This window comes from Macaca fascicularis, chromosome 15 (genome assembly GCF_037993035.2).
Source record: "Macaca fascicularis isolate 582-1 chromosome 15, T2T-MFA8v1.1".
Lineage (NCBI taxonomy): Eukaryota > Metazoa > Chordata > Mammalia > Primates > Cercopithecidae > Macaca > Macaca fascicularis.
Window position 1 is genome coordinate 44,036,007 of NC_088389.1, and position 23,701 is coordinate 44,059,707.

The following is a 23,701-nucleotide window of genomic DNA, read 5'->3' on the forward strand; positions in this document are numbered from 1 at the left end:
GAGGTGGCTGAGAGTATGGAATGTTCCAGGCCAAGAGCAGGGAGGAAGTAAGGACAGTAGCTTTGACCACTGGAGAAGGGAAATTAATAGGCCTGTGGTATTGCTGGCAAGAGTGTGAGCACACAGACAACTGACCTGGGTTTTAAAAAGTTCTCATTTAAAATCTTAAATGTAGGCTGGGAGCAGTGGCTCACGCCTGTAATCCCAGCACTTTGGGAGGCTGAGGAGAGCGGATTACCCAAGGTCAGGAGTTAAAGACATCCTGGCCAACATGATGAAACCCTGTCTGTACTAAAAATACAAAAATTAGCCGGGTGTGGTGGCGGGCACCTGTAATCTCAGCTACTTGGGAGGCTGAGGCACAAGAATTGCTCGAGTCCAGAAGGCGGAGGTTGCAGTAAGCTGAGATCGCACCACTGCACTCCAGCCTGGACGACAAGAGTGAAACTCCGTCTCAAAAAAATAATAATAAAAATAAATAAATAAATAAATAAAACCTTAAGTTTAATAACTACCGTATTAGTTTCCTAGGGCTGCTACGAAATATGTCTTCTCCCAGCACTGGAGGTCAGACACCTGAGTCCAAGTTTTCAGCAGAGCCACGTTCCCTTTGAAGGCTCTGGGGGAAAATCCTTCCTTGCCTTTTGCTAGCTTTTGGTGGCTGCCATCAATCCGTGGTGATCTTTGACTTGTAGCTGCATCCCTCCCATCTCTGCCTCCGGCTTCACGGCACATCTTCCTTATGCTTCTCTCTGTGTCCCTGTGTCTGAGTCTCCCTTGCCATTCTTTTATAAAGATACCGGTCATTGGATTTAGAACCCCTGTCATCCAGTTCAATCTCATCTAACTAATCACATCTGCAAATCAGGTTCCTTCTGCGGTTCGGGATGCACATGGATTTTGGAGGGGGTACTGTTCAACCCGCCACAAACACTCAGCTCTTATTCTATGCTGGGTACTGTCCTAGCACATTGCAGGTGCCCACTCAACAATGCTAGGAGCTAGGAGCTATTATGATCCCCATTTACAGATGAGGAAACCAAGGCACTGAGAGGCAAAGTGACTTGCCCAAGGTCACACAGCAGTGAGTGCCACTGTAGGCTGCTTGGCTCCCACGTCCATGGTCTCAACCGCGCCTTTCCCAGCTACTCCACTCCCGGCTGAGGGATTCTGGGTAGGTCGCTTCACTCTTGGAGACTCAACTCCTCTGTCTGTAAAGGGGACAAATAGCGCCTACTTCATAAGCTTGTTGTGGGGATTCCCTGGAAGCCCGTGGCACGTGTAAAGTGCCTGGTACACAGCCAGCACAGAGTAGGTGCTTAGTGAATGGAAGCTCGTAACAGTCATCATTCTTAATGTCTCTATTATTTGCAAAGGCTAGGACAAGCCTGGGGGCTGGAGAAGGAAATCTGGGGACAGGATACCTGGATTCTGGGCTTGGCTCTGCCCATAGACTTCCCTGAGGTCTCTGGCAAGCCACTTCCTCTCCTTGGGCCTCAGTTTTTTCCTGTGAGAAATGGGCCCAATCAGCCTTGACCTGCTGGCTCACAGGGCTGTGAGGTCCAGATGGTATGACTCAGCAGAAAGGCCAGGTCACTCCCCATCCTCGCATGACCCCGGTGACAGGTAGGGAATCTGAGGGGGACTTTTGGGGGGGCGGAGCCCAACCCTGGTGCCCCAGGGCCCTATTGCTTGACCAATGCCTCTTCTGAAGCAGCCATCCCGGCCTCTTGGTACTGTTGACCCCAGCCAGGCTACAGGGATCGATCGGAGCTGGCCTTGGGGCTGTAATTGGCCCCAGCCGAGCAGGGCAAACACTGAGGTCACCGACAAGCCACAGGCCCCTTCCCCAGCCTCAGTTCACAGCTACCCTGGGCAGGGAGGCAGTGGCCCTTCTGTTGCTAGACCGAGCCTGTGGGATACACCAAGGCAGAGGAGCCTAGAGCCATGAGGAGCCTCGGGGCCCTGCTCTTGCTGCTGAGCGCCTGCCTGGTAGTGAGTGCCGGCCCTGTGCCGACGCCACCTGACAACATCCAAGTGCAGGAAAACTTCAACGTCTCTCGGGTGAGGCTGCTGCTGTCTGTGGTGGGGTGGATGTGGTGGGGTGGCTGTGGTGATGGGGACTCCAGGCAGATGGGCCCTGCTGAGCAAGTGCTGCCTGTCTTGGGGTCTCAGGCTTCTACTCAGATCATCTGGGATTATGGGATCCTTTGAAGGGACAACTCTATCCCCTGCCATTCTGTGGGCCTCTTGGCTGACATTCTATGAGTCAAACATCCTCACCTTCTGCACTGTCCTCGTGGGCTCCAAGGGGAATCCTTGTGTTAATGGGAACCCACTCCAGAGAAGGCTTTGTCCTGCCTGCCACTACTCTGCAGCCCCCGTGCAGGCATCTAGCTTTGCCCAGACCTCTCTGCCCACCCCACTCCCAGCCCTTCCTTCTCTAATGACTCCCCTCTCCCTGTAGCATCTTTCCCTTAGCTCTTCCTGCATCCCCTGCCACATCCGGCCTGACTGCGGACAGACACCTGGGGTGGCACGGGGTGGACATGTGGCCAGCAGCTTTCGGGTTGGGTATGTGGGGCTTATGGGAAGAGGTGGAGCAGGACAGAGAATGGGGTTGGGGGACATTCAGAGGCTTGGGCACACGGAGAGACCTGGACTGGGGCAGGACACTCTCCTGCGAGTGTGGAGTGCCAGAGCTGCCTTCCAACCCCCACTCTACCCTAAATCCCGGGGTGGCTTTGAGCAGACCCTTGCCCATCTTCGGTTCAGTCTCCATGTCTGTATAAAGGATGTCAGAACCTTCTAGCTGTGGTGTCGTGTGAGTTTTGTTTACTTTTAGGGATAAGGAAAGGTCGTGGCAGAGGGGCAATGAGAAGCAGGTCCCTGTGGCAGTCTGGGACACAAAGGACGTGGGGCACATTGACCTGTTCTGCAGGAGCCTGAGGGCTCCTTTAGCTGTCCTGTGCGCTTTCAGGAGGAAGAGGCAGCAGGCCTGTCCTGAATGACCCCATCGTGTTCATCACACTTCTGAAATACTTCCTAACATGGGTTTGTGGGCTGCCTTGCGAGGTGGGGCTACCCCATCACTGAAAGAGTAAAAGACAGGACTCCAGTTCTTGGGGAGCAGTGGTTGATGAAGCTATGGAAAGATCCCACATCTCGATAAAGTAAGCCCTTCTGCAGGGCAGGTTGGGACCCCAGTTGCACACCTGCTTCTCCGGGCTCGCTGTGATGCCTGGAACTCCACTCTTAGGGATCTGTCCTCCCTTGAAGGTGTGTGGCCTCTGATTAGTCATAAGACATTATCCCTTAAAAGGATAAGTCATCTCGAGGAAAAGGAGGAGAAGGAGGAGGAGGGGGAGGAGGAGGAGGAGGAGGGGGAAGAGGAGGAGGTGGTGGAGGGCAGGGAGCAGATGTCAGCCAGGTCTGCTTTGAGGTCTGAGACTGGTGCAGACCCCCAGAGCTCGCCTGCCTCCTAGATCTATGGGAAGTGGTACAACCTGGCCATCGGTTCCACCTGCCCCTGGCTGAAGAAGATCATGGACAGGATGACAGTGAGCACGCTGGTGCTGGGAGAAGGCGCTACAGAGGCGGAGATCAGCATGACCAGCACTCGCTGGCGGTGAGCATTGGGGTAGGGCCAGAAAGCTGAGAGAGACCAAGAGACCCACAACCTTCCCAGCCCCGTCCATCCTGGGAAGTTGCAGATGTCTGCTTCCAGCCAGGACCTTCCTGCTGAACCCCAGATCCCTCTACTCTCCTCCACCAGGACCGCCCTTTTCAGGTGTCCTATCTATTCCCTGAGGGCAGTGTGGCCCAGCACTGTGCCTGTTCTGCAAACTGCTCCTCCCCCTTGGGCACTCCTTAGCCCAGTGTGGGCACTTCAACTCCCCAGGGTCCCAACCTGGGAACTGGGCTCCTCTCTCCCCTGTCACCCATCATCAAGTCCTGCCCATTGTCCTCCTAAATCCCCCCAACCTGCTCACTTCTCCCTTCTCCACTGCCACCACCCTGGTCCAAGCCACCTCTCTTTCTTTCCTGGTTGTCTGCCACAACCTCTCTACTCTTTCCCCATCTCTGATCTCCACCCTTCCACCCCATCCACTCTTCACCCAGTAGCCAGAAAGACCTTTTGAAAACTCAAATCTGCTCGAGACCCTTCCATGACTCCCCACTGCCCTGGGAGTAAGATTCAAACCCTTGATGTGGCTTTCCAGGGCCCTCCCAGAACCCAGAACTCCCTGCCACACACTCTGCCATGTACTCTGAGTCTACCCATGTGGACCTTCTTTCGGTTCTGGAACTCTCACGCCTCCAGGTCCTTGCGCCTGATGTTCCTTTTACTGGGAGCACTTCTCCTCACTTCCCTGGGCTAATTAATTCCTGTGGATTCTTCGGAACTCAGGCTTCATGTCACCTCCTCCAGGAAACCCTCCCAGACACCCAGGTTCAGGTTACCGGCCCTTCTTTGTGCCGGAAGAGCACCTCACACATCCCCCCATGTGGTACTTCTCCCACTGACTGCATCTGCCTCTCGCCTGCCTGCCTGACCCACTCAATTGCAAGCTCCAGGAACCCCAGGGGATGGGGTCTGTTTTGCGCTCTTATGTATCCCTGGCATGTAGCACGGGGCTTGCCACATAGGTGCTGCCCAATAAGTGTCCATTGGATAAATAGTGCTCATTGTAGCAATAATAGCTAATACATATATAGTGCTTCCTCCAAGTTCTTTACATATGTGTCAGTTGATCCTCACACTAACCATGTGAGGTAGAAACTATCATGATCCCCATTTTATAAATGAGAAAACTGGGGCAAGAGAGACACAGAACAATACATGGATGAGTGCAGGAATTCATCACTCCAGCTCCTCCTGCGTCAGTATAATGTGTAGATTTGATTAAGGAAGGCGGTTTCAGTGCTGGCTTTGCCAGCAGGATGGCACGGATTGGTTTCTTCTTCTCTGTCCCTCCGTCATATGGAAAATGGGAGTCTCTCAGGGCTAGTGTGAGGATTAAATAAGACCTTTGGAGATGTTCATTTCCAAATTAGAAAGCAAACAAAACCACACAAACAAAAAGACTCCCCAAAACCAAGGCATTTGGAAAGAGCCCTGCAGGAGGGTTGAGTGTCAGGACGATGATCTCTACCGGGAGTGACCTTCCTTTTGATTTGTTCATTTCTAGGAAAGGTGTTTGTGAGGAGATGTCTGGAGCTTATGAGAAAACAGATACTGACGGGAAGTTTCTCTATCACAAATCCAGTAAGTGGAGTGGAAGACATGCACACTCTCTCCTTTGCTTGAAAATACCTTGATGTCCTCAGCTCCCCCTGCCTCTGTAACCGTTCCTCCCATTTAGCTGAGATGTCATCTAGCCTTCCCCCAAACAACTCCTCCTCTTCCTCCTCCTTCTCCTCCTCTCCTCCTCCCCTTCCCTCTCTCCTTCCCTGCCCCCCTGCTGCCCATGCCCGGAGTAGGGTGATGGTGCTGATTTCACCAGCCTTCATGTTTTCTTAGGCACCTCCTATCAGTTGATAAAAATTTAGTAAGCATCTACCATGTACAGTGGGCATGATGCAAAGTGAGAGAGGAATTTGGACATGAATTTATTTGTTAGTTCAGACAATGTTTATTGAATATGCTCTATGTGCCAAACAATTGTGTTAGGGCTGAACTTATGAATGTTTGGCTGGATAGATGGATGAAAGAAGAAATGATTGGTAACTGAATATATGTAAAGAATAAATGAGTCAATCAGTCAGTTGCCTAATAGGTAAATTGATGGAGTGATAAGGGAAAGAAGGAAGGAAGGAAAGAAGGAAGGAAGGGAGATGGATTGATGTATGGAGAGGATAGATGGATTGAGTGATGGTGGATGAATTAATATGAGTACATGGAGGATATAGATGGGTGAATAGGGAGAGACTGAATATGGATGAATTGATAAATGGAGATATGGAAGGCACGGGTGGATAGATGGATGGATGAGGAGATGATGTGTGAGTAAACAGGTGACAGACCTCCAGCTAGAACAGTCTTCTGACTACTGATCCCTTTGGTCTGCCTGCACCTCCCATGCAGAATGGAATATAACCATGGAGTCCTATGTGGTCCACACCAACTATGATGAGTACGCCATTTTCCTGACCAAGAAATTCAGCCGCCGTCATGGACCCACCATTACTGCCAAGCTCTACGGTAATGGCTTATTACTAGATGTGCCCACTGGAGTTAAGGGTGGGAGGACATTGATTTATGGACAGTGGAGTGGGTAAGGGCAGGGAGTTTTGCTTTTTCTTTCTGACAAAACTCCAGTTTGGAGAAAGGTACAATCATTGAGTCTCCCTGGAGGAGGTGAAATTCCCTTTTTTTGATCTCTAAAATTCCAGGCCCAGAGAATTACACAGCCTCCAGGCCCTTAAAAGAACCAGTGGGGGCTGGGGGCTGTGGCTCACACCTGTAATCCCAACACTTTGAGAGGCCAGGCAAGAGGATTGCTTGAGGCCAGGAGTTTGAGACCACCTTGGGCAATATACTGAGACTGCATCTCTACGAAAAATTAAATAATTAGCTGGGCATAGTGCATGTGCCTGCAGTTCCAGCTACTCAGGAGGCTTAGGCAGGAGGGTCACTTGAGCTCAGGAATTTGAGGCTGCAGTGAGCCGTGATTGGGCCACTGCATTTCAGCCTGGGCAACAGAGCAAGACCCTGTCTCAAAAAAAAAAAAAAAAAAAAAAAAGGGATCGAGATCGAGACCATCCTGGCTAACACGGTAAAATCCCGTCTCTACTAAAAATACAAAAAAACTAGCTGGGCATGGTGGTGGGCGCCTGTGGTCCCAGCTATTCGGGACGCTGAGGCAGGAGAATGGTGTCAACACGGGAGGCGGAACTTGCAGTGAGCCGAGATCGCGCCACTGCACTCCAGCCTGGGTGGCAGAGGGAGACTCCGTCTCAAAAAAAAAAAAAAGGGGGGGGGGAAGAGTCCTCCGTGGGGACTCAGGAGACCTGGGTGGGAACCTAGGCAGGCCCTTCTTCCTCTTGGGAGCCTGTCTTTCCCTAAGTGTATCGAATAGATTCAACTGCATCAATAGTTTTCAAATTTTCCATAAGGGAAAATCACTGGGCAAAATCATTTCAGGCCCTTCCACTCCAGGCACCTGGTGGTTCTAGGTGTCTCCTCTGCTTCCTCCTTGCAGGGCGGAAGCCGCAGCTGAGGGAAACCCTCCTGCAGGACTTCAGAGTGGTTGCCCAGGGTGTGGGCATCCCTGAGGACTCCATCTTCACCATGGCTGACCGAGGTACATAGCAACCCCCTACCTCAATATCCTGTCCCCTCTTCATCCCTTGTGGGCCCCAGAGACCATCCCAGCCCCTGGGTCCTTACTATAATCCTCTGAGATAAAGAGGGGCCACAGCCTCCCCTCTGTAGTGAATCGGGAAGCCAATGGATTTGCTCCAAGTCTCACAGCTTATTCTTAGCAGAGCTTAGACTAGAACCCGTTCAGTGTTCATTCTACTGTCATGTGTCTCAGGGAGGTTGTAGCCAGAATCCATAGATACCTCTTCGGAGGCAAATAGTTTTGGGACTAAGAGGATGGGCTCAGGAATCAGAGTGTTACAGGATCCTTGGGGCATTGCTTTTCTGGCTGTAAACCTCTGTGGCTGGTGGTGCCTTTGCCTGAGTTTTGCTTGGGTCTGCTGGGCTTGTTCCACCCACTTGGCCTGGTAGATTATGCTATGCTTGGCTCATGCTACTGGCCTGGATCCCACACCTACAAGGGAGACTGCGACTCAGGCATGAAGCGGCAAGGCGTGTATGAGTGAGCGTGGGGTCCAGCCACTATAGTCAGACATGCTGGCTGCTGCCATGGGGTGGGCAGCTCCAGGTGCTGGCATGGGTGCCAGCACTCTGTAAGGGTGTGGCTGGACCAGGTGTACCACAAGCAGATTTCTCAGCTGGCACCAGGGAATGGAGTGGTGCCTGGAAGCTTGGAGATGCCAGGAACTGCAGGGCCCCAAAGAGGGAGTCACAGTCCTGGCTCGGGGAGCTCCCAAGTCTGGGCTCCCCAAAGGACCACAGCATTTCTCTCCTTCTCTTCACCTGCAATGTGGTGAGCAAGGGGCATGTTTCAGCCCTGTTTGTGTTACAGTTAGCCTTGCCATTTGATGGGTCCTAAGCTCTTGTCCCGTGACCAGAAAGAATGAGGTATGCAGACAAATGCAGGGTGAGCGAGATGAAGGGGAGCTTTACTGAGCAACAGAACAGCTTGGAGGGGACCTGGGTGGGCAGCTCCTTTCTGCAGCCAGGCTGTTCTGATGAGTGTTCAGTTCCTAGCAGAGCGGAGACCCGGGAATGGGAAGCTCCTCTCTGCAGGCAGGTCATCTGCTGAGGCTGCAGCTCTCAGCAGAGAGGAGGCCCTAGAGTGGGTGTCTCCTCTCTGCAGGCAGGTCATCCCATTGTCTCCCCTTGTCTCTCTGTCCTCTCTTTGAATCTGGCTGAGCCTGGGGTTTTCATCTCTGTCCTTTTCCTCAAGTCTGGCTGAGTCTGGGATTTCTATGGGCGCTCTGTGTGCAAGTTTGTACTGACTGGCCCATGGGCAGCCATGGGTAGGCCCAGGGAAAAGCACCACAAGTTCCCCATCTGGTTCATGGGACTGGTGGCCCAGCCCCCAGGCTTCAGGCCCTTCCCGGCTTGAAGGTGGGGCTTCACCGGGGACCAGCCTCCTTCCACTCAGGAGCCTGTCTGCCTTCTGCTGCTATTCATGGCACCCAGGCTATTCATACCAAGGGGCGCCTCCAGGCCAGTGCCAGCTGCCATCAGCCCCCACTTGGCCTTCCTCTCATGCTTGTTGACACCCAAAGTCTGGAGGGGGCTGAGGCAACCGGGGAGCTGGCATGTCAGCACTGCCCTGAGCGTGTGCACACCTGTCCAGGCTTCAGCAGCACCCTGGCTCAGACCTGCTCTTGCTCCAAGATAAAGCAGGCACCAACAGCAGGGAGAAGCCAGGCAGTGGGAGCAGTCATCCTGGAGTCTGCGGTGGGCAGGGGACCTTCCTGGGCCTCTGAGAGTGCAGACATGCCTGGGTCCACAGCCACAGCAGCGCAGCTGCTGCTGCACCTGGGGAGCTCCTGCCCCACCAACTCAGAAGGGGCAGGGCTCCCACTAGTGCCCAGCTCTCACCAGCTCAATGGGGTGTGCAGCCCCAGCCGCACCCCCTTGCAGCCTGGGGCAGGGGCTGTTGGTGGGCCCAGACCGGTGTCTAGGGCTGGGGTGACATCGTGACACGCTCCCTCCATGGCCGCAGCACTCAGGGATGGCCTGAGGCTCCCCTTGCCTGGCTCGCAGCCCTGCCCAAAGGGTGCCTCCAGGAGTGGATTGTAGGCCCCAGGCCCAGCCATCCAGAGTGTCAGGCTTGGCGGTCACCCCAATGTGGGGTGGACCCTGGGGACATGGCCCCCGGTGGCTTCACACAGAGCCTCCTCCCGAGGCACAGGAACCCGGTGCCCTCAGTGGGGTGGGCCTGGTGGCTGCACCACTGGCTGGGTCCCTGAAGTGGGTGCCACTCCCATTTCCTCCCCCAGGCCCCCGAAGCATAGCCCCAGCTCCACACCCCAGGCCCAGCCCTGTGCTCTGTGTGCAAGCACAGCAATGCCCTGGGCCCAATTCTGCCCCAGGCGCCCTCTCTGCCCAATTGTATTGCTCCCCTGCTGGCAGGTGACTCAGCCCAGCCCCACTGTGACGGCCCCCAGGGTGGCAGGCTCCAGGGGCTCCCAGAGGTGGGATCCGGGGACTGTCAGCCTCCTCCCCACTACCTCTCTGCAATGATGGTGGGTGAGAAAGGCAACATGGGGCCAGGGTCTGGAGTAACAGACCCTCGTGCCTCCCTGCTGCAGCTAGTGTGATGGCAGCGGACACTCCGGATGGCCCACTGCTGCCATCAAGAGCACCTGGATTCAAACTTAACTGTGTGGCCTCTGGCTAGTCAACCTCTCAGGGCCTCATTTCCCTCATCTGTATATTGGGCATAATAACACCTTCCTTAGAAGTTGCTGTAAAAGGCAATGCAATAATAAGCACAACAGCACTGTGCTCATAAATGCTCAGTGTTAGCTCTTGCTATTCTTGCCATGATGCCGATAAAATGATGCTAGTGGGGTGGGGTGGGGTGGACAGATGGTAATGATGGTTCAGTCACCAGTCCGTTGCTTTTCCAGTGAATGGCCTTGAGCAAGCCACGCAGGCAGGACCATTCACGAAGTGGACTAAGGCATGACAAGTTCCCAGCACGGTGCTCACCAAAGAAACAAATCTGGGTCTAGGATGGCCCCTGAGCCTGGTCCTGTTATTCACTCCTCTCTCCTGCTCTGTGGCCTAGGTGAATGTGTCCCTGGGGAGCAGGAACCAGAGCCAATCTTAATCCCGGTGAGTGCCTGATCCCCCGACCCCATCCTACGCCTTCCCACCCCACTCTGCCCCAGGCATGCTGCACACTTGATCCTGCTGCAGAGGGAGGCAGAGTCATGGGGAGGGGTTGAGAGGAGGCAGTGATGGGCATGAGTGTTGAAGTCAGAATCATCTTGATTCTGCCACCTGGGCTAGTTGCCAATCCATCTGGACCTCACTTTTCTCATCTTCGAAACGGGATAATTACACTTACCTTCCAGGCTTGTGGTAGAATTTAATGACATACAGAAAAGTCCTTAGCACAGTGCCTAAAACTGTCTAAAAGAAGTACAACACTCAATAATGAAATAGTAATAATAATGAAATAATGATATTCAGTCCATGAAAATAAATCAATTGATGTTCCTAAAAATCAGCAAACCTGAGAACAAGCAGCTTCTCAAACCATCTCTTTTCCTATGTTGCCTTCTGATTTTGGGGCTTTCTTACGCTTCCCTTTTATTTTCCTGCATTTTGCCATATTGATTACACGTTCTTCATTCTCTTTTCTCTGATTATTTGGAAAATCATATATCCTATTCTACCGATGTATGTATGTACATGGGTATATGTGTGTGTATATCTATGTGTGTATATCTATGAATATATATGTTTATTTAGAAAAATATTCTTGAAAATTGCAAAACTATAAACCCCCCACAAAAAGACCAAATGTCCTTGTTCCTATGTGGAATTAACAGTTAACACATTAGGTATTTGTTCCTATATTTTAAAAGAAAATGACTATTGATCTTACAAAACTAATAAATGGTCATTATGAAGAATTAAAGGAATGTAGAAAAGTATAAAGATAAGTAAAAGTTTTTTTTTTTAAAATCTCACCACCTCAAAACTATCAGCAGTCACACAGTTTCTGGAATCTTGCTACACATATGGATAAAGGGCTTATAGAAAAAAGGACAAATGGATGATCAAATTTAGATATACTGTTATTAAGTGGGATTATGTTACAAGTGCTATTTCTAATTTTTAAAAGCATTAATTGTGGTTTTATTCGAATTTTTTGTTTAATTGAGACAGAGTCCCACTCTGTCACCCAGGCTGGAGTGCAGTGGCATGATCTTGGCTCACTTCAACCTCTGCCTCCTAGGTTCAAGTGATTCTCTTGCCTCAGCCTCCTGAGTAGCTTGGATTACAGGTGCCCACCACCATGCCTGGCTAATTTTTATTTTATTTTATTTTTTTTAGTAGAGACAGGGTTTTGCCATGTTGGCCAGGCTGGTCTCAAACTCCTGACCTCAGGAAATCCACCCACTTTCGTCTCCCGAAGTGCTGGGATTACAGGCATGAGCCACTGTGCCTGGCCTTCTGAATTTTTTCTTAAGGAAACTGAAGTGGAGTTCTTGAACTTCAAATAAATATTTATTCACAAGAGGATTTATGTCTTAAAGATTCTTCTAACGTCAAGGTGGTAAAAAGACATTAAAGAGGCTGCCATCACTGTATATTTTTAAAGAGTATATTTATTGTCTCCGTGATTTGAAAGACAGACAGGAGCACTCTCTTTGAGAGTGAAACTCTGTGGCAACTCTTCTTTCTTCTGTCTTTTTCATTGTCTAGATCGATACCATTCCCGTCTTCTCTGTCTCCATAATCCCATCTTTTAGGAGTAGTTCTCTATTTTAGTGGATTCTGTTCTTACCTTTAGGGAATATAACCACAGCTTCTCTGTTCCTGAGTTATTTATTCCTATTATTCTCTTAATTAGTGCCATTTCTTTGCCAGGTGGTGTTTTTGAGGAGGGTTCATGAGTGTTTCAGTCCATGAATTCTCCCATGTTTGAGAAGGTCTGTCAGTTTCCTTCATATTTGATGCCATTTTGCTTGTTTGCAACAATCTCGGGTCGTGTGTTCCTTCCCTTAGAACTTTGCATATGTTACCCCATTGTTCTCAAGTGCTGATTATTGCTATGAAAAAGCCCGAGACCCGTGTGATATTTCTTCTCTTTGTAGGCAATTTGTTTCTTCTGTTAAGATGCCTGGGAAAACTTTATCATTAAAATCAACATCTTAACAAAACCTGTCTTGATGTTGAAAATTCGGTATAAAAATTTATTGGGGGTTGGGCGCAGTGGCTCATTCCTGTAATCTCATCTCTTTGGGAGGCTGAGGCAGGAGGATCACTTGAGGTCCGGAGTTTGAGACCAGTCCGAGCAACATAGTGAGATTCCATCTCTACAAAAAGTGTTTGTTTTTTTATTTGTTTTTTAAATTAGCCAGCTCGGTGGGTGGCACTTGTAGTCCCAGCAACTCTGGAGGCTAAGGAGGGAGTATTGCTTGAGCCCAGCAGGAGTTCGAGGTTACAGTGAGCTATGATTGTGCCACTGCACTCTAGCCTGGGCAACAGTGAGATCTTGTCTCTATTTAAAAAAATACATCCTGGGCCAGGTGTGGTGGGTCATGACGCCTGTATAAAAATGCAAAAATTAGCCGGGTGAGGTGGCGCATGCCTGTAGTCTCAGCTACTCGGAAGGCTGAGGCAGGAGAATCGCTTGAACCGGGGAGGCAGAGGTTGCAGTGAGCTGACATCGCACCACTGCACTCCAGCCTGGGTGACAGAGCAAAACTCCGTCTCAAAATAATAATAATAATAATGATAATAATAATAATTATTATTATTATACATCCTGGAATTCAATGTTCTCTTTTCATGTACAGATTATATTTCTTCTGTGTTTGAGGGATATCTCTCTTGGTATCATTGAGTTTATTTTCCATTCCCTTTGTTGGGTTTTGCTACCTCGGGAACGCTTGTTTTAGCATCTGGGAGCATCTTTGCCTTCCACATCTACTAGTTTCTCCCCAGTTGCTTTCATGTCTTTGTCGTTTCCATCTGCATTCACTGGGATTATTACCAGCCTCTCTTCTATGATATTCATTGCATTTTTAGCAGTCATTTCCTTCTGCAGACAGTCATTTCATTCTGTTCCTTGCTATTTCTATTTCTAATTTATTCACCGGCTCTGAATTTATGTAGTTTTGGTTCTCAATTTGTTTCTGTAGGCTCGGATTTCTTCTTTTCATCTTATTCTGTTGTTTTTGCTCATGCCTGTAATCCTAGCACTCTGGGAGGCTGAGGCAGGAGGATTGCTTGAGGCCAGGAGTCACGACCAGCCTGGGAAACATAGTAAGACCCCATCTCTACACACACACACACACACACACACACACACACACAAACACGTGCGCATAAATGCATGTTCTAATTAAGTAATTCTATAGCTTGAAGGCATTGAGGAATTTCCTTCTGTTTCTTGAGTTCTGTTTTCTTCTGGTGTCACAGGTTGGGTTCCCCAGGACCAACACCTGTAGGGGAGAAAGCATGAAGGCAGGATTGGGCAGAGGAAGCAGTCGAGCTGCGATGCAGTTACAATGCCTCAGCCAACACCACAGGGACCTCTGATACTTCAGAGATGTCCCAAGATGCTGCAAAGGGGCTGAGTCCTAATACCCCTGTGTTGATCAGTCTGGGAGGTGGGCATGACCTTGGGTGAGACGACTCCTTTAGCTGCCACAGTCCCCAGGCTGACCCCTGGGAGCTGTCTGACAGCAGCACCGTCGGCGACTGAGGAAGTACATCCATTGCTGAGGGGAATCCAAGCAGTTTATGAAAGTGTCCACCACAGTCAGGCTCTTTCTCTTATTCAGGTTATTTATTTTTTTTATTCACTTCCGAAGTGGGTTTGGGTAGTTTCTGTACCATTTCTCTTCATCTTGCTCCTTCTTAGTCAGCTTTATGCAGATTTTCTGTTTGTTCTGGTACAGTGGGAAGTGCCATTTACTCCTTGGCCCTCTTCCCAATAAATATGAGCCCACTCCCACCTCCCCCCAGCCCCATCCTACTTTAGTGTAAGATCTGGGTATTTTATGTTTCATCAACTTTTGTAAAGTCCAAGGAAATGGTGGGGGTGGCGATGGGGTGAGGAGCTGCCCCGAGGTGCACGTGCGTGTCTGAATACCATCTGTGTGTTTCCTGGGGCTGCCATAACAGAGAACCACAAATGGGGAGTTAAACAACACCGATGCGCTGTCTCACAGTTCTGGAGGCCAGAAATCCAAGATCAAGTTGCTGGTAGGGTTGGTTCCTTCTGCGGGCTTCGAGAAAGTGCCGTGCCTCTCCCATGGCCTCTGGTGGTTTGCTAGCAGTCTTTGGTGTTCCCTGGCTTGTTAAAAGCATCATCCCAATTCCTGCCTTTATCTTCACAGGGAGTTCTCTATGTGTGCGAATCGCCCCTGTTTATAAGGACACCACTCATATCGGATTAGGGTCCACCCTAATAATCTCATCTTAATTTGTTGCATCTGAACAATCCGATTTCCAAATAAGGTTACATTCTGAGGTTCTGGGGGGTTAGGACCCCAGTATATGAATTTTGGGGGACACAGTTCAATCCATAACATCCTTCCTCTGCTTCTGTTTGGAAGGACTGCTGAATGTTCTGGATGGGGCCCATTATCCCTGGAGAGGGGGGGCTGGTGTGATATAATCCATCCCACAGCAACGTGTCCTGGAGCACTCAATTGCATAGCCCTGGAACTTTTACTGCTATTCCTCCCATTCCATGAACTCCATTTTTGCTTTTTACTCCTTTCTCTCCAAAAGGCATTTTCACTACTCCTCTGTCAGGAAAGGAAAGGATGGAGTGCCCCTCAATTTTCTCCTTCTGGATTTAGAAGTATTAGGAAAAATTATAAATCTGATGACATACCAGGCCTAGAGGTTGGAGGGCACAGCTGAGCCATTCTATTCAGTTCCAAAATGTCTTGTGTTTTTTTCCTTGGTTGCCAGTTTTAAAGTTTTTAGCTTTAAGTGGGACTCCTTTCTTTGTTTGAGTGATACTGATGACAATTTGGGGACTGGGGTTATGCTTTTAAACTCATTTTTTTGGCTAAATATTAGGTTTTGGGGGGAGAACTCTAGAGGAGAGTTTCAATTTGCTATTTTAATTCAGATGTCAAGTAAATCTGTATTTCTTTATCAATGTCAAGAATGAAACCACAGCTAATGACTCCCCTTGCAAAAGAGTGAAATATAGCACATTTCTATTTCCCCTGTTTCTCACCATGATTATCCTTTCAGATTTTTCCCCATACCTGTTTTTGTGGATATGATCGGAAATTGTTTACATTTTCTACCTTTATTTTTTTAAAAGAATTGTTTCTAAATATTTCCAGTAAATCACGTAACCATGTTAGCAATTATTTATTATTTAACTCTATATTTTATTGGCTTTATACCTTATCATTATTTCTTTGCCATTACATCTTTAATTTCTGGCATTTAGATTCCCTTCTCAATTGGTGGGACTATGTCTACAAGTAATTTTTTCAGGAAAGATACATGGGTGGCAAATGTCTAAATCCTTGCAAGGCTGAGAATGTCTTTCTGTGGTTTTATCATACGGCCAGTGGTTTGGATGAGTGCAGGATCCCAGGGTTACAATCTTTTCCCTCTTAAAACCCTCAGATATTGCTCTGGGGCTTCTGTCATTAAATGCTGTCATTTACTCTGAAGGCCACCAGGCTCTTTATTCTTTGTCCCTAGGAATGTCCAAGAAGGAGCTCTTCACTAATTTTGCCGGATTCCCCTTTTCCCTCTAATTGGGCAACTCGAATCTTTCTTCAACTCAAAAAAAGTTTTCTTTTATTATTTCTGTATTGATTTTCTCTCCTGGAAATCCTATTATGTGGGTTTATTTCCCATAGCATAGAAACTGCACTTCATCATCTCTATGGTGTGGTTAAATTCAACATCATTTTAATGTTCAACAATTTTCTACTTTCACATACTCATTTCCATCACTGTAGGCTCCTGTTATACGAATGTATGCTATCTTTTTTTGTTTGGTTGGTTTTGTTTTTTGGATGCATATCATCTTGAATTTCAGGGAAGGTTTAAGTGTTCTTCTGTTTCTTACTGCCATCAACCTGAATTCCAGAAGATCCAGAATATCTCCCATTTAGTGAGGGTATTTCTTCAGCCCAACCCAATTCTGGCAGCTGCAGTTTTTAACTTGTCCCACGACTTTTCTCCATTTCTCTATCCTCATCAAGGAAAGCCTATATGCCACCAGCTTAAGACTGGTCTGGAAGACAGAGAAAGTCCCTGACAGTTTTCACAGTGTTCTGTTGCCCCTGAAAAGGTGATGAGAAATTTTGAGATTACTACAGCTACCTTCTCAAGTTCCAGGTCTCACCTGTGGGCAGGGCTACTGCCTACTGGCCAGCAGTTTCCTGCTCATCTCTTCTATAATTGCCTTGGGATCCTGCCTCAGGGACTCTACACCCAGAGGCCCTCTTGACAGCTTTGGCAACCTGCCCTGCTCTGCAGTCCCCACCACCACAATAAGGAGTTAGGATCAGTTCCAGGGTCCCTTCTTTCTCTCTGGAATTTTTTTTTTTTTTTCTGCAAGCAGCTGATGATGATCTGGTCAGCACTTCCTGTAAACCAGTTGCACCTGTGCTCTGCTGTGCACCAATGCCTTCACATCTTTAGTGTGAGGGTGCTGCTCTCCCCTGGTTTCAAACTCTGGGAGATACCCTTTCTTCATTACTATATTCCTTTAGGCACTTCAACTAGAAGTTGGATATGGGGCTGTTGTCATACCTCATGGTTTTGAATTTCACTTCAGATCAGAAATCTGTCCTCTGATGCCCATTCAGGAATTCAGGTTGATACTTTTGGGAAAGCAGTCCTTTAACCAGTCTAGGAGCTGTGTTCCTACCTACACCCTGATTCCCAAAGCAAGTTGTTCATGTATATATTCCAGGGTTACAGGAGACAATAATGGTAAGGGGTCTGCAACTGCTTCTTCTCTTTCTCTCCCCCGCAGAGAGCCCGGAGGGCTGTGCTACCCCAAGAAGAGGAAGGATCAGGGGGTGGGAGACTGGTAACTGATGTCACCAAGAAAGAAGGTAATGAACACCTGCCTTTTCACCGCCCCCCACATCCCCCCCGCCATACTCCAGAAAGGAAGGGCTGACAGTTGACTCACGCTGGCTGCTGTTATCACTGCAGTCTCTTCATCTGTTAGAGACTCAAGGGCTAGACTGAGAAAAGGCAAATCAAGTACTCTGCACTCTGCCAGAGGTTGTGGGGGCAGAGAGAGGAGCAAGAAGCATGGTCCTGAGCTTGAGATCTGTCAGCTCCATGATGAGAAGCTGGTTCTTGCCCTGTCTGTATGACTGTGTGGCCTCCTAGCCTTGGTTTCCTCATCCATATTATGGGATAATAGCCTGTGGGGCTGAACGTCAGGGCTTTTGTAGAAGCAAGTTGGGGAGGGACATGGGAATGCTTTGTGCAGTTGACAGTGTTCATGAACAACTTCCTCTCCAACTTAATCAGCAAACACTGAACCCTGCTCTGCCCCAGCCCCTGTGCTGGGCACTGGGATCATATAGACCACTTGTGTCATTTTGGAACTTCTGGTCTAGTGGGGGAGGCATCCAAGGGAGAAGGTGATGGACCCAAAAGGAAGGGTCAGCTAAAGGGCTGGGGGAGCTGAGAGGTTGGTGGGGTGAAGGGATCAGGAGGACTTCATGGATAAAGGGGAAGTCACGCGGTGTCCAGGCATCCAGGTAAAGTTTTATGGAGGGTGGCATTCTAGGGGGCAAGGAACAATGGGAGCAAAGGCAGGGTGGGTGGGACTTGGTGAAAAGATCAGGCTGGCGAGTGTGGGTGCTGGTGAATATGTTATCAACTACTATTAGAGTTTGGGGGCAGACAAGACCAATACAGGGGGACAGTGAGCCTGTGGTTCACTGGTAACTCCCCATGACATGGAGTGGAACGGGCATTGGTTTTGGAGACAGGGTTTTGAATCTTAGCTCTATGTGATCCTGGGCAAGTTACTTCACCTCTCTGAGAGTCAGTTGGCTTATCTAAAAAGAGTTGATAATCCTTTTAGTGAAACTTAAATAAGATGGCACATATCAAGTGCCCAGCCTGATAATGGGTACACAGTCAACACTTGGTCAGTGCTGCTGGTCTGCCCCTCCCTAGATTCCTGCCAGCTGGGCCACTCGGCCGGTCCCTGCATGGGAATGACCAGCAGGTATTTCTATAATGGCACGTCCATGGCCTGTGAGACTTTCCAGTATGGCGGCTGCATGGGCAACGGTAACAACTTCATGACAGAGAAGGAGTGTCTGCAGACCTGCCGAACTGTGGGTGAGTGCGGGCCCCCACCCCTGTGCACTCTGCACCCTCAGGACCCTGTTCCTCCAGTAAACCACCTGTGAATTGGAAAGGTAGCTAAGATAGGGCATTCCACTGGCAGAACTCCAGGCAGTTTCCTGAAATCATAGGAATTCCACCTTTGGATGTGGAGGACCTCGGGCAAATCATTTTCTTTCTGTGGGCCTCAGTTTCCCCATCTGTCAAAAAGGGATGAGGTGTTCTAGATGAGCAGGGCCCTCTGGCTCCGCAGTCTCATGTATGTCTGATCAGCAGTCACAGGGTTTCTCATGTTCCATGCCTCTCTCCACTCCACAGCGGCCTGCAATCTCCCCATAGTCCGGGGCCCCTGCCGAGCCTTCATCCAACTCTGGGCATTTGATGCTGTCAAGGGAAAGTGCGTCCTCTTCACCTACGGGGGCTGCCAGGGCAACGGGAACAAGTTCTACTCTGAGAAGGAGTGCAGAGAGTACTGCGGTGTCCCTGGTGATGGTAGGCAGCCCTGCAGGGTGCCAGGCTGGGCTGAGGGGCTGTTGGAGTCGAGGTGGGAGAGCCCCGGGAGGAGTAGGGGTTTGGAGAGCTGAGTTCTGGACTCTGTTGTGCAGCCCATCTACTCTCTGAAATGGGGCCGAGCCTGGGGCCTTACCCCAGCTGGATTTGGGCCTTGGGGAGGTACTAGCCAGGCACTGGCAGAGGGTATGCAGGGCTGACTGAGGAGTGGTGCAGAGCTGGGTTCTAATTCTGCGCCTGCAACATTGAGCAAGTGCCAATCTGAGTGTCAGTATTCTCTTGTAAAATGGGACAAAGCACCTGCCTCCCAGCCTTCCCAGTACCTGACGCGGAGTTAGTACTCAGCTAACAGCAACTGCTACTACTAATGACGACAACGATACAATGACAGTAATAGCATTCCAGGGAACAGCAACTATTCAAGATGCTGGTGCCTTGATTTTCCCACTGGAAAATGGCACCTGCGGTAAACCAGAAGAGGAAAAAAAAAGCTGATCATTTCGTGGAATGCCCTTTGGAGATAAATCATCAGCAAGCAGAGGTTACTGGCCCCAGGCAACAGCTGCCTTCCCTCCCTTGAGTGTCCCTGCCCACAGACCCCTCCCTGAGTCTCTCTGTGTCCACAGGGGATGAGGAGCTGCTGCGCTTCTCCAACTGACAACTGGCCGGTCTGCAAGTCAGAGGATGGCCAGTGTCTGTCCAGGGGTCCTGTAGCAGGCAGCGCCAAGCAACCTGGGTTCAAATAAAAACTAAATTGTGAACTCCTGAAATTCTGTGTCCTCATTGTTCATCGTCATCACAAATGTAACAGGGTGGCGGAGGGAAGAAAAAGCCAGGGTGGGGCCATATGCAACCCCAGCTTTCCCCAGAAGTGAAAACTGCGTTGGAAACATAATAGAACTATCTTCAGTACATGACACTGGCTATGCAAATTATGAAACAAATCACAGTTCTATTTACAATAGTGTAAAATGGGATTATTTTGTTTTGTTTTAATAAGGCTAGGAAAGAAAGGAGGACGAAGCTCTGGGGACTTGTTTCTGGGAGAGGTTTGATGGGTCATCAGTGACCCAGGCTCAGAAGAAATAATTGTGCCCTGCTGTGCCCAGGGAGCTCAGGGCAGACAGCCCACAAATGCCTGAAATAATTCCCCTGTCCTTTGCTGCACCAAACACCTCCCCAAGGTTTCACTTCGGCTGCAGCCACATCCCCAGAACCAGCTGCCTGGAGCTGGAAAGCCTCAGCTGTTTCTCTGCATGGCCCTGGAGAGCCCATCCCCTGGGACCTTTCCCTGGAAGGAAAGTGCTCACTGGCCTTCACCTTGTGTCCAGTGCAACTGCTGGGCCCCTGCCCAGGGCCAGAAGCCCTCGGTCTGGGCTGGCTTCTCCTCACCCTTGGGAAAGGGAGTAGGTGGGCTGTCTAGAGCAGCCCAGGACAAACTTGGCCCAAGAACACGACTCCAGGAGGCTCCAGTGTAGACACACGGGCTTTACAAACATCTGATTTATAAATATCTCTTGCTAACTGCATCCGCCCAGAGCCCCGATGGCTGCCGTAGCTGTAGAGGGATTGGAGGCCCCAGCTTTGTGTGTTCTGAAGTGGACAGATGACCCTGGCAGAAGAAACCCAGGCAGGGCCCTACCTCCTCCTCTCTGTGGGTGACCAGCATCCTAAGGGCCGGTGGCTAGTTCAGTCCTGGGTTTGCCCCTTGTGCCCTTAGCCTGTTGGCTTGAGGGACCAGGAAGGAAGGAGGGATTCCATAGTTCTGGTTGAGGGGAGGAACCTGGAGACAAGGATTTGGGGATAAAAGCTTTGCAGTCCCCTGGGTCAGACACATCAAGACCCTCCCTTTGTCTCCCCCAACATCCAGAGTGTGGGGCTTACAGGTTCCAACAGAGAAGACTGCCTTGAGGGGCAGCATCTGTGGTCCCGGCCCAGACTTTCTGGGCAGAAGCAGGTCGGGTCAGGTGCAGGGAGACAGGCAACTGTCCAGGAGAAGTGAGAGGCCTCCGGCCTGGGACTAACAGAGGTCCTCCCATCCTGTGTCCACATCCTGTTCCTTCCACACGTGCCTCCCTTGCCAGGGCCCACCAGCCACAGCAGTTTGAAGGGGCCATGTTGAAGAGTGACATTTTGAAGAGACTTGAACTGAAAGATAAAAATGTTTAAATTGGAGGGTGTGAGCTGCAGATGCACAGGCCAGCGTCAGCTGGTGGATGGACACGTTGCTCACGAGATTTTTTTTTTAAATTTTATTTTTTTGAGACAGGGTCTTGCTCTGTCACCTAGACTGGAGTGCAGTGCCGTGATCTTGGCTCACTGAATCCTTGACTTCCTGGGCTCAGGCGATCCTCCCACCTCAGCCTCCTGAGGAGCTGGGACTACAGGCGCGTGCCACCATGCCTGGCTAATTTTTGTATTTTTGTTTTTGAGACACGGTTTCACCATGTTGCCCGGGCTAGTCTTGAACTCCTGAGCTTAAGCGATCCTCCCATCTTGGCGTCAAAAGTCTTGGGATTACAGACATGAGCCACCACGCGAGGTATTTTTTCACAGCTCTGAATTCGTCACTTGAAAACTGAGTTGCCACATAAAAATCTGGCTTTCTCAGTTCTCTTAAAAACAATTGGCATCCTGATGCCAACCATGAGCTGGGGCTTAGCAGAGATGTCCCGCGGAAGGGCCTCATCTCGTGTAACTAGCTCTGCTCGCCAACCTGCCTGGCCCAGGGGCATCTGACTCTGTGACACTTACTACAACTTTTCACTAAAAATAAATGAAAAAATCAATGTCCCCTAGCTTTTAACCCTCAGGGGTGGGATGGGGGAGCAGCACCTTGTGACCCTGAGTCTGAAGAATTCACAATGCTCATCTCAGAAGGTGCCAGGAATCTTTCTCAGCACAGTGGACACCCCTACCGTGAAGATTCACTCCATTCTTAAATAGTCTCACCTCAAATTTCTCTTTCAAAGGTGCTGGGCACACTCATTTATTTCCATTACAAAATAAATGTAGCTGCAGCTGCTTAATAGAGAAACGTCTTTTTTTCCCCTCCTTTTTAAAGCATCTTTTTTTTTTTTTTTTTTTTCAATCGAGGCCGCTCCTTCAGCTGTGAGGGCTCCCGGGCCATGCCCTGGCCTTATTTGACTGCGATGTTCAAGAGCGTGGAGGAGGATTCCTTCGGCCACAGCAGGACTCCCGACTTTTCATTGTAGGCTACATAGAAACTCCTCTATTAAACTTCAATCGTTGGCTCAGAATGTCCACATCAGCATGAAACTCGTAAGGCAGGATGGTTTTGAGGGCAGGGCTGGTGCTCCAATAGCCTCTTCATGCTGTTGTTACATGTGCGGTTTGATGAAAGTTTTTCAGGTGATCAAGCAACACATCCTCTACATTGAAGCAGAGTTGCCCACACCTGGTAAATATGGTGTCAAGCCTGGGGTGTCTGTCACTCACTCACCTGGATGGCAGGATGGCAGTTTCACCTCTTAAAGGGCTGTTCTAGCGGTGGGCCCACTAGGAGGAGTGTCACCCCCTCCTGCTCAGGCCCCAGTTTGCCTGCTGGTCTCTCTTCTCCCTTGACTTGCCTTTGGTTTGCTTCTATTCCAGAAGAGCATTGGTGTCCGCACATCTGAATGGCATCAGGCTTGGTGAGCCCACCAGGGCTGGTCTCTAGCAGCTCATGGTGGAGGGCACTGATTCCTAATTTGTTCAGAGTCCCTCTCGCCATCAGGAATTTGGCAAAACCCACAGACACTCTTCCCCAGCACATGGACGATACACACAACAGTTATAACATCACACGCACCGTTTAGGGGGCCAAAGCCACTAGGTAAAGGGGCACAGGAGCCTCGCAGATGACCGCAGGGCAGGGCCAACCTGCACATGTGCCTGAGGCACTAGACCTGGAGAATGGAGACTAAATCCATCCCTTCTTCCATGGGACAATGTTCCACAAGCCCAGGAGGGTCTCATCTTCCTCGACCATGTCCCTCCCTCATTTATCAAACACTGGCTGGGCCAGGTCTGGTGCAAGAGATAAGCTGTGAGCTCACAGGTAAGTCACTGATACCAGCATCACCACAGGTAAGTCAACAGTGTCCCGCTGGGACGGATGTGTGCTGTCACCCCAGGTGCCCTGTCTCTGGCCCATCTCCACTCACCAGTGCCCTGCAGGTGCTCTGCTCCTAACTGGCCAGTACGGCCCAACCTTGAACCCAAGAAAAAAACACCACACGCTGCATCTTCCTAAAGGTTGTTTTATTGTAAAACCATAAATACAACACTGACATGAAATCATTTAAGCAACTGATCCTCTCACCGTTAAAAGGTATCTTTTTGCCTTGGCATCAACCAACTAGGAAATAGTGCTGTAAGAATTCGGGGGGCAGGGGAGGTACTGAATCCTGGGCTGGGGCTTTTGGCGACTTAAGGAACCGAGTGGAACCTTCCTCTTCTCCCTGGGAATGTTCCACTTTTGGACAAGAACAGACAGGTAAAAACAGCAACATTAAACAGCTCAGTTTTAAATTTTATTAC

At 49.8% G+C, this 23,701-nt stretch overlaps 1 protein-coding gene across 1 annotated transcript; it reads left to right on the forward strand.

The window, feature by feature from the left end:
• The first annotated feature begins 1,857 nt into the window (after positions 1-1,857).
• AMBP (alpha-1-microglobulin/bikunin precursor) lies at positions 1,858-19,929 on the forward strand. Its single transcript, XM_005580988.3, has 10 exons — positions 1,858-2,064; positions 3,486-3,628; positions 5,193-5,269; positions 6,089-6,205; positions 7,206-7,307; positions 10,386-10,432; positions 17,307-17,388; positions 18,476-18,643; positions 18,968-19,141; positions 19,786-19,929. Exons 1-10 carry the CDS (start codon positions 1,948-1,950, stop codon positions 19,815-19,817), a joined length of 1,059 nt encoding a protein of 352 aa, XP_005581045.1. The 5' UTR covers positions 1,858-1,947; the 3' UTR covers positions 19,818-19,929.
• The last annotated feature ends 3,772 nt before the right edge of the window (positions 19,930-23,701 follow it).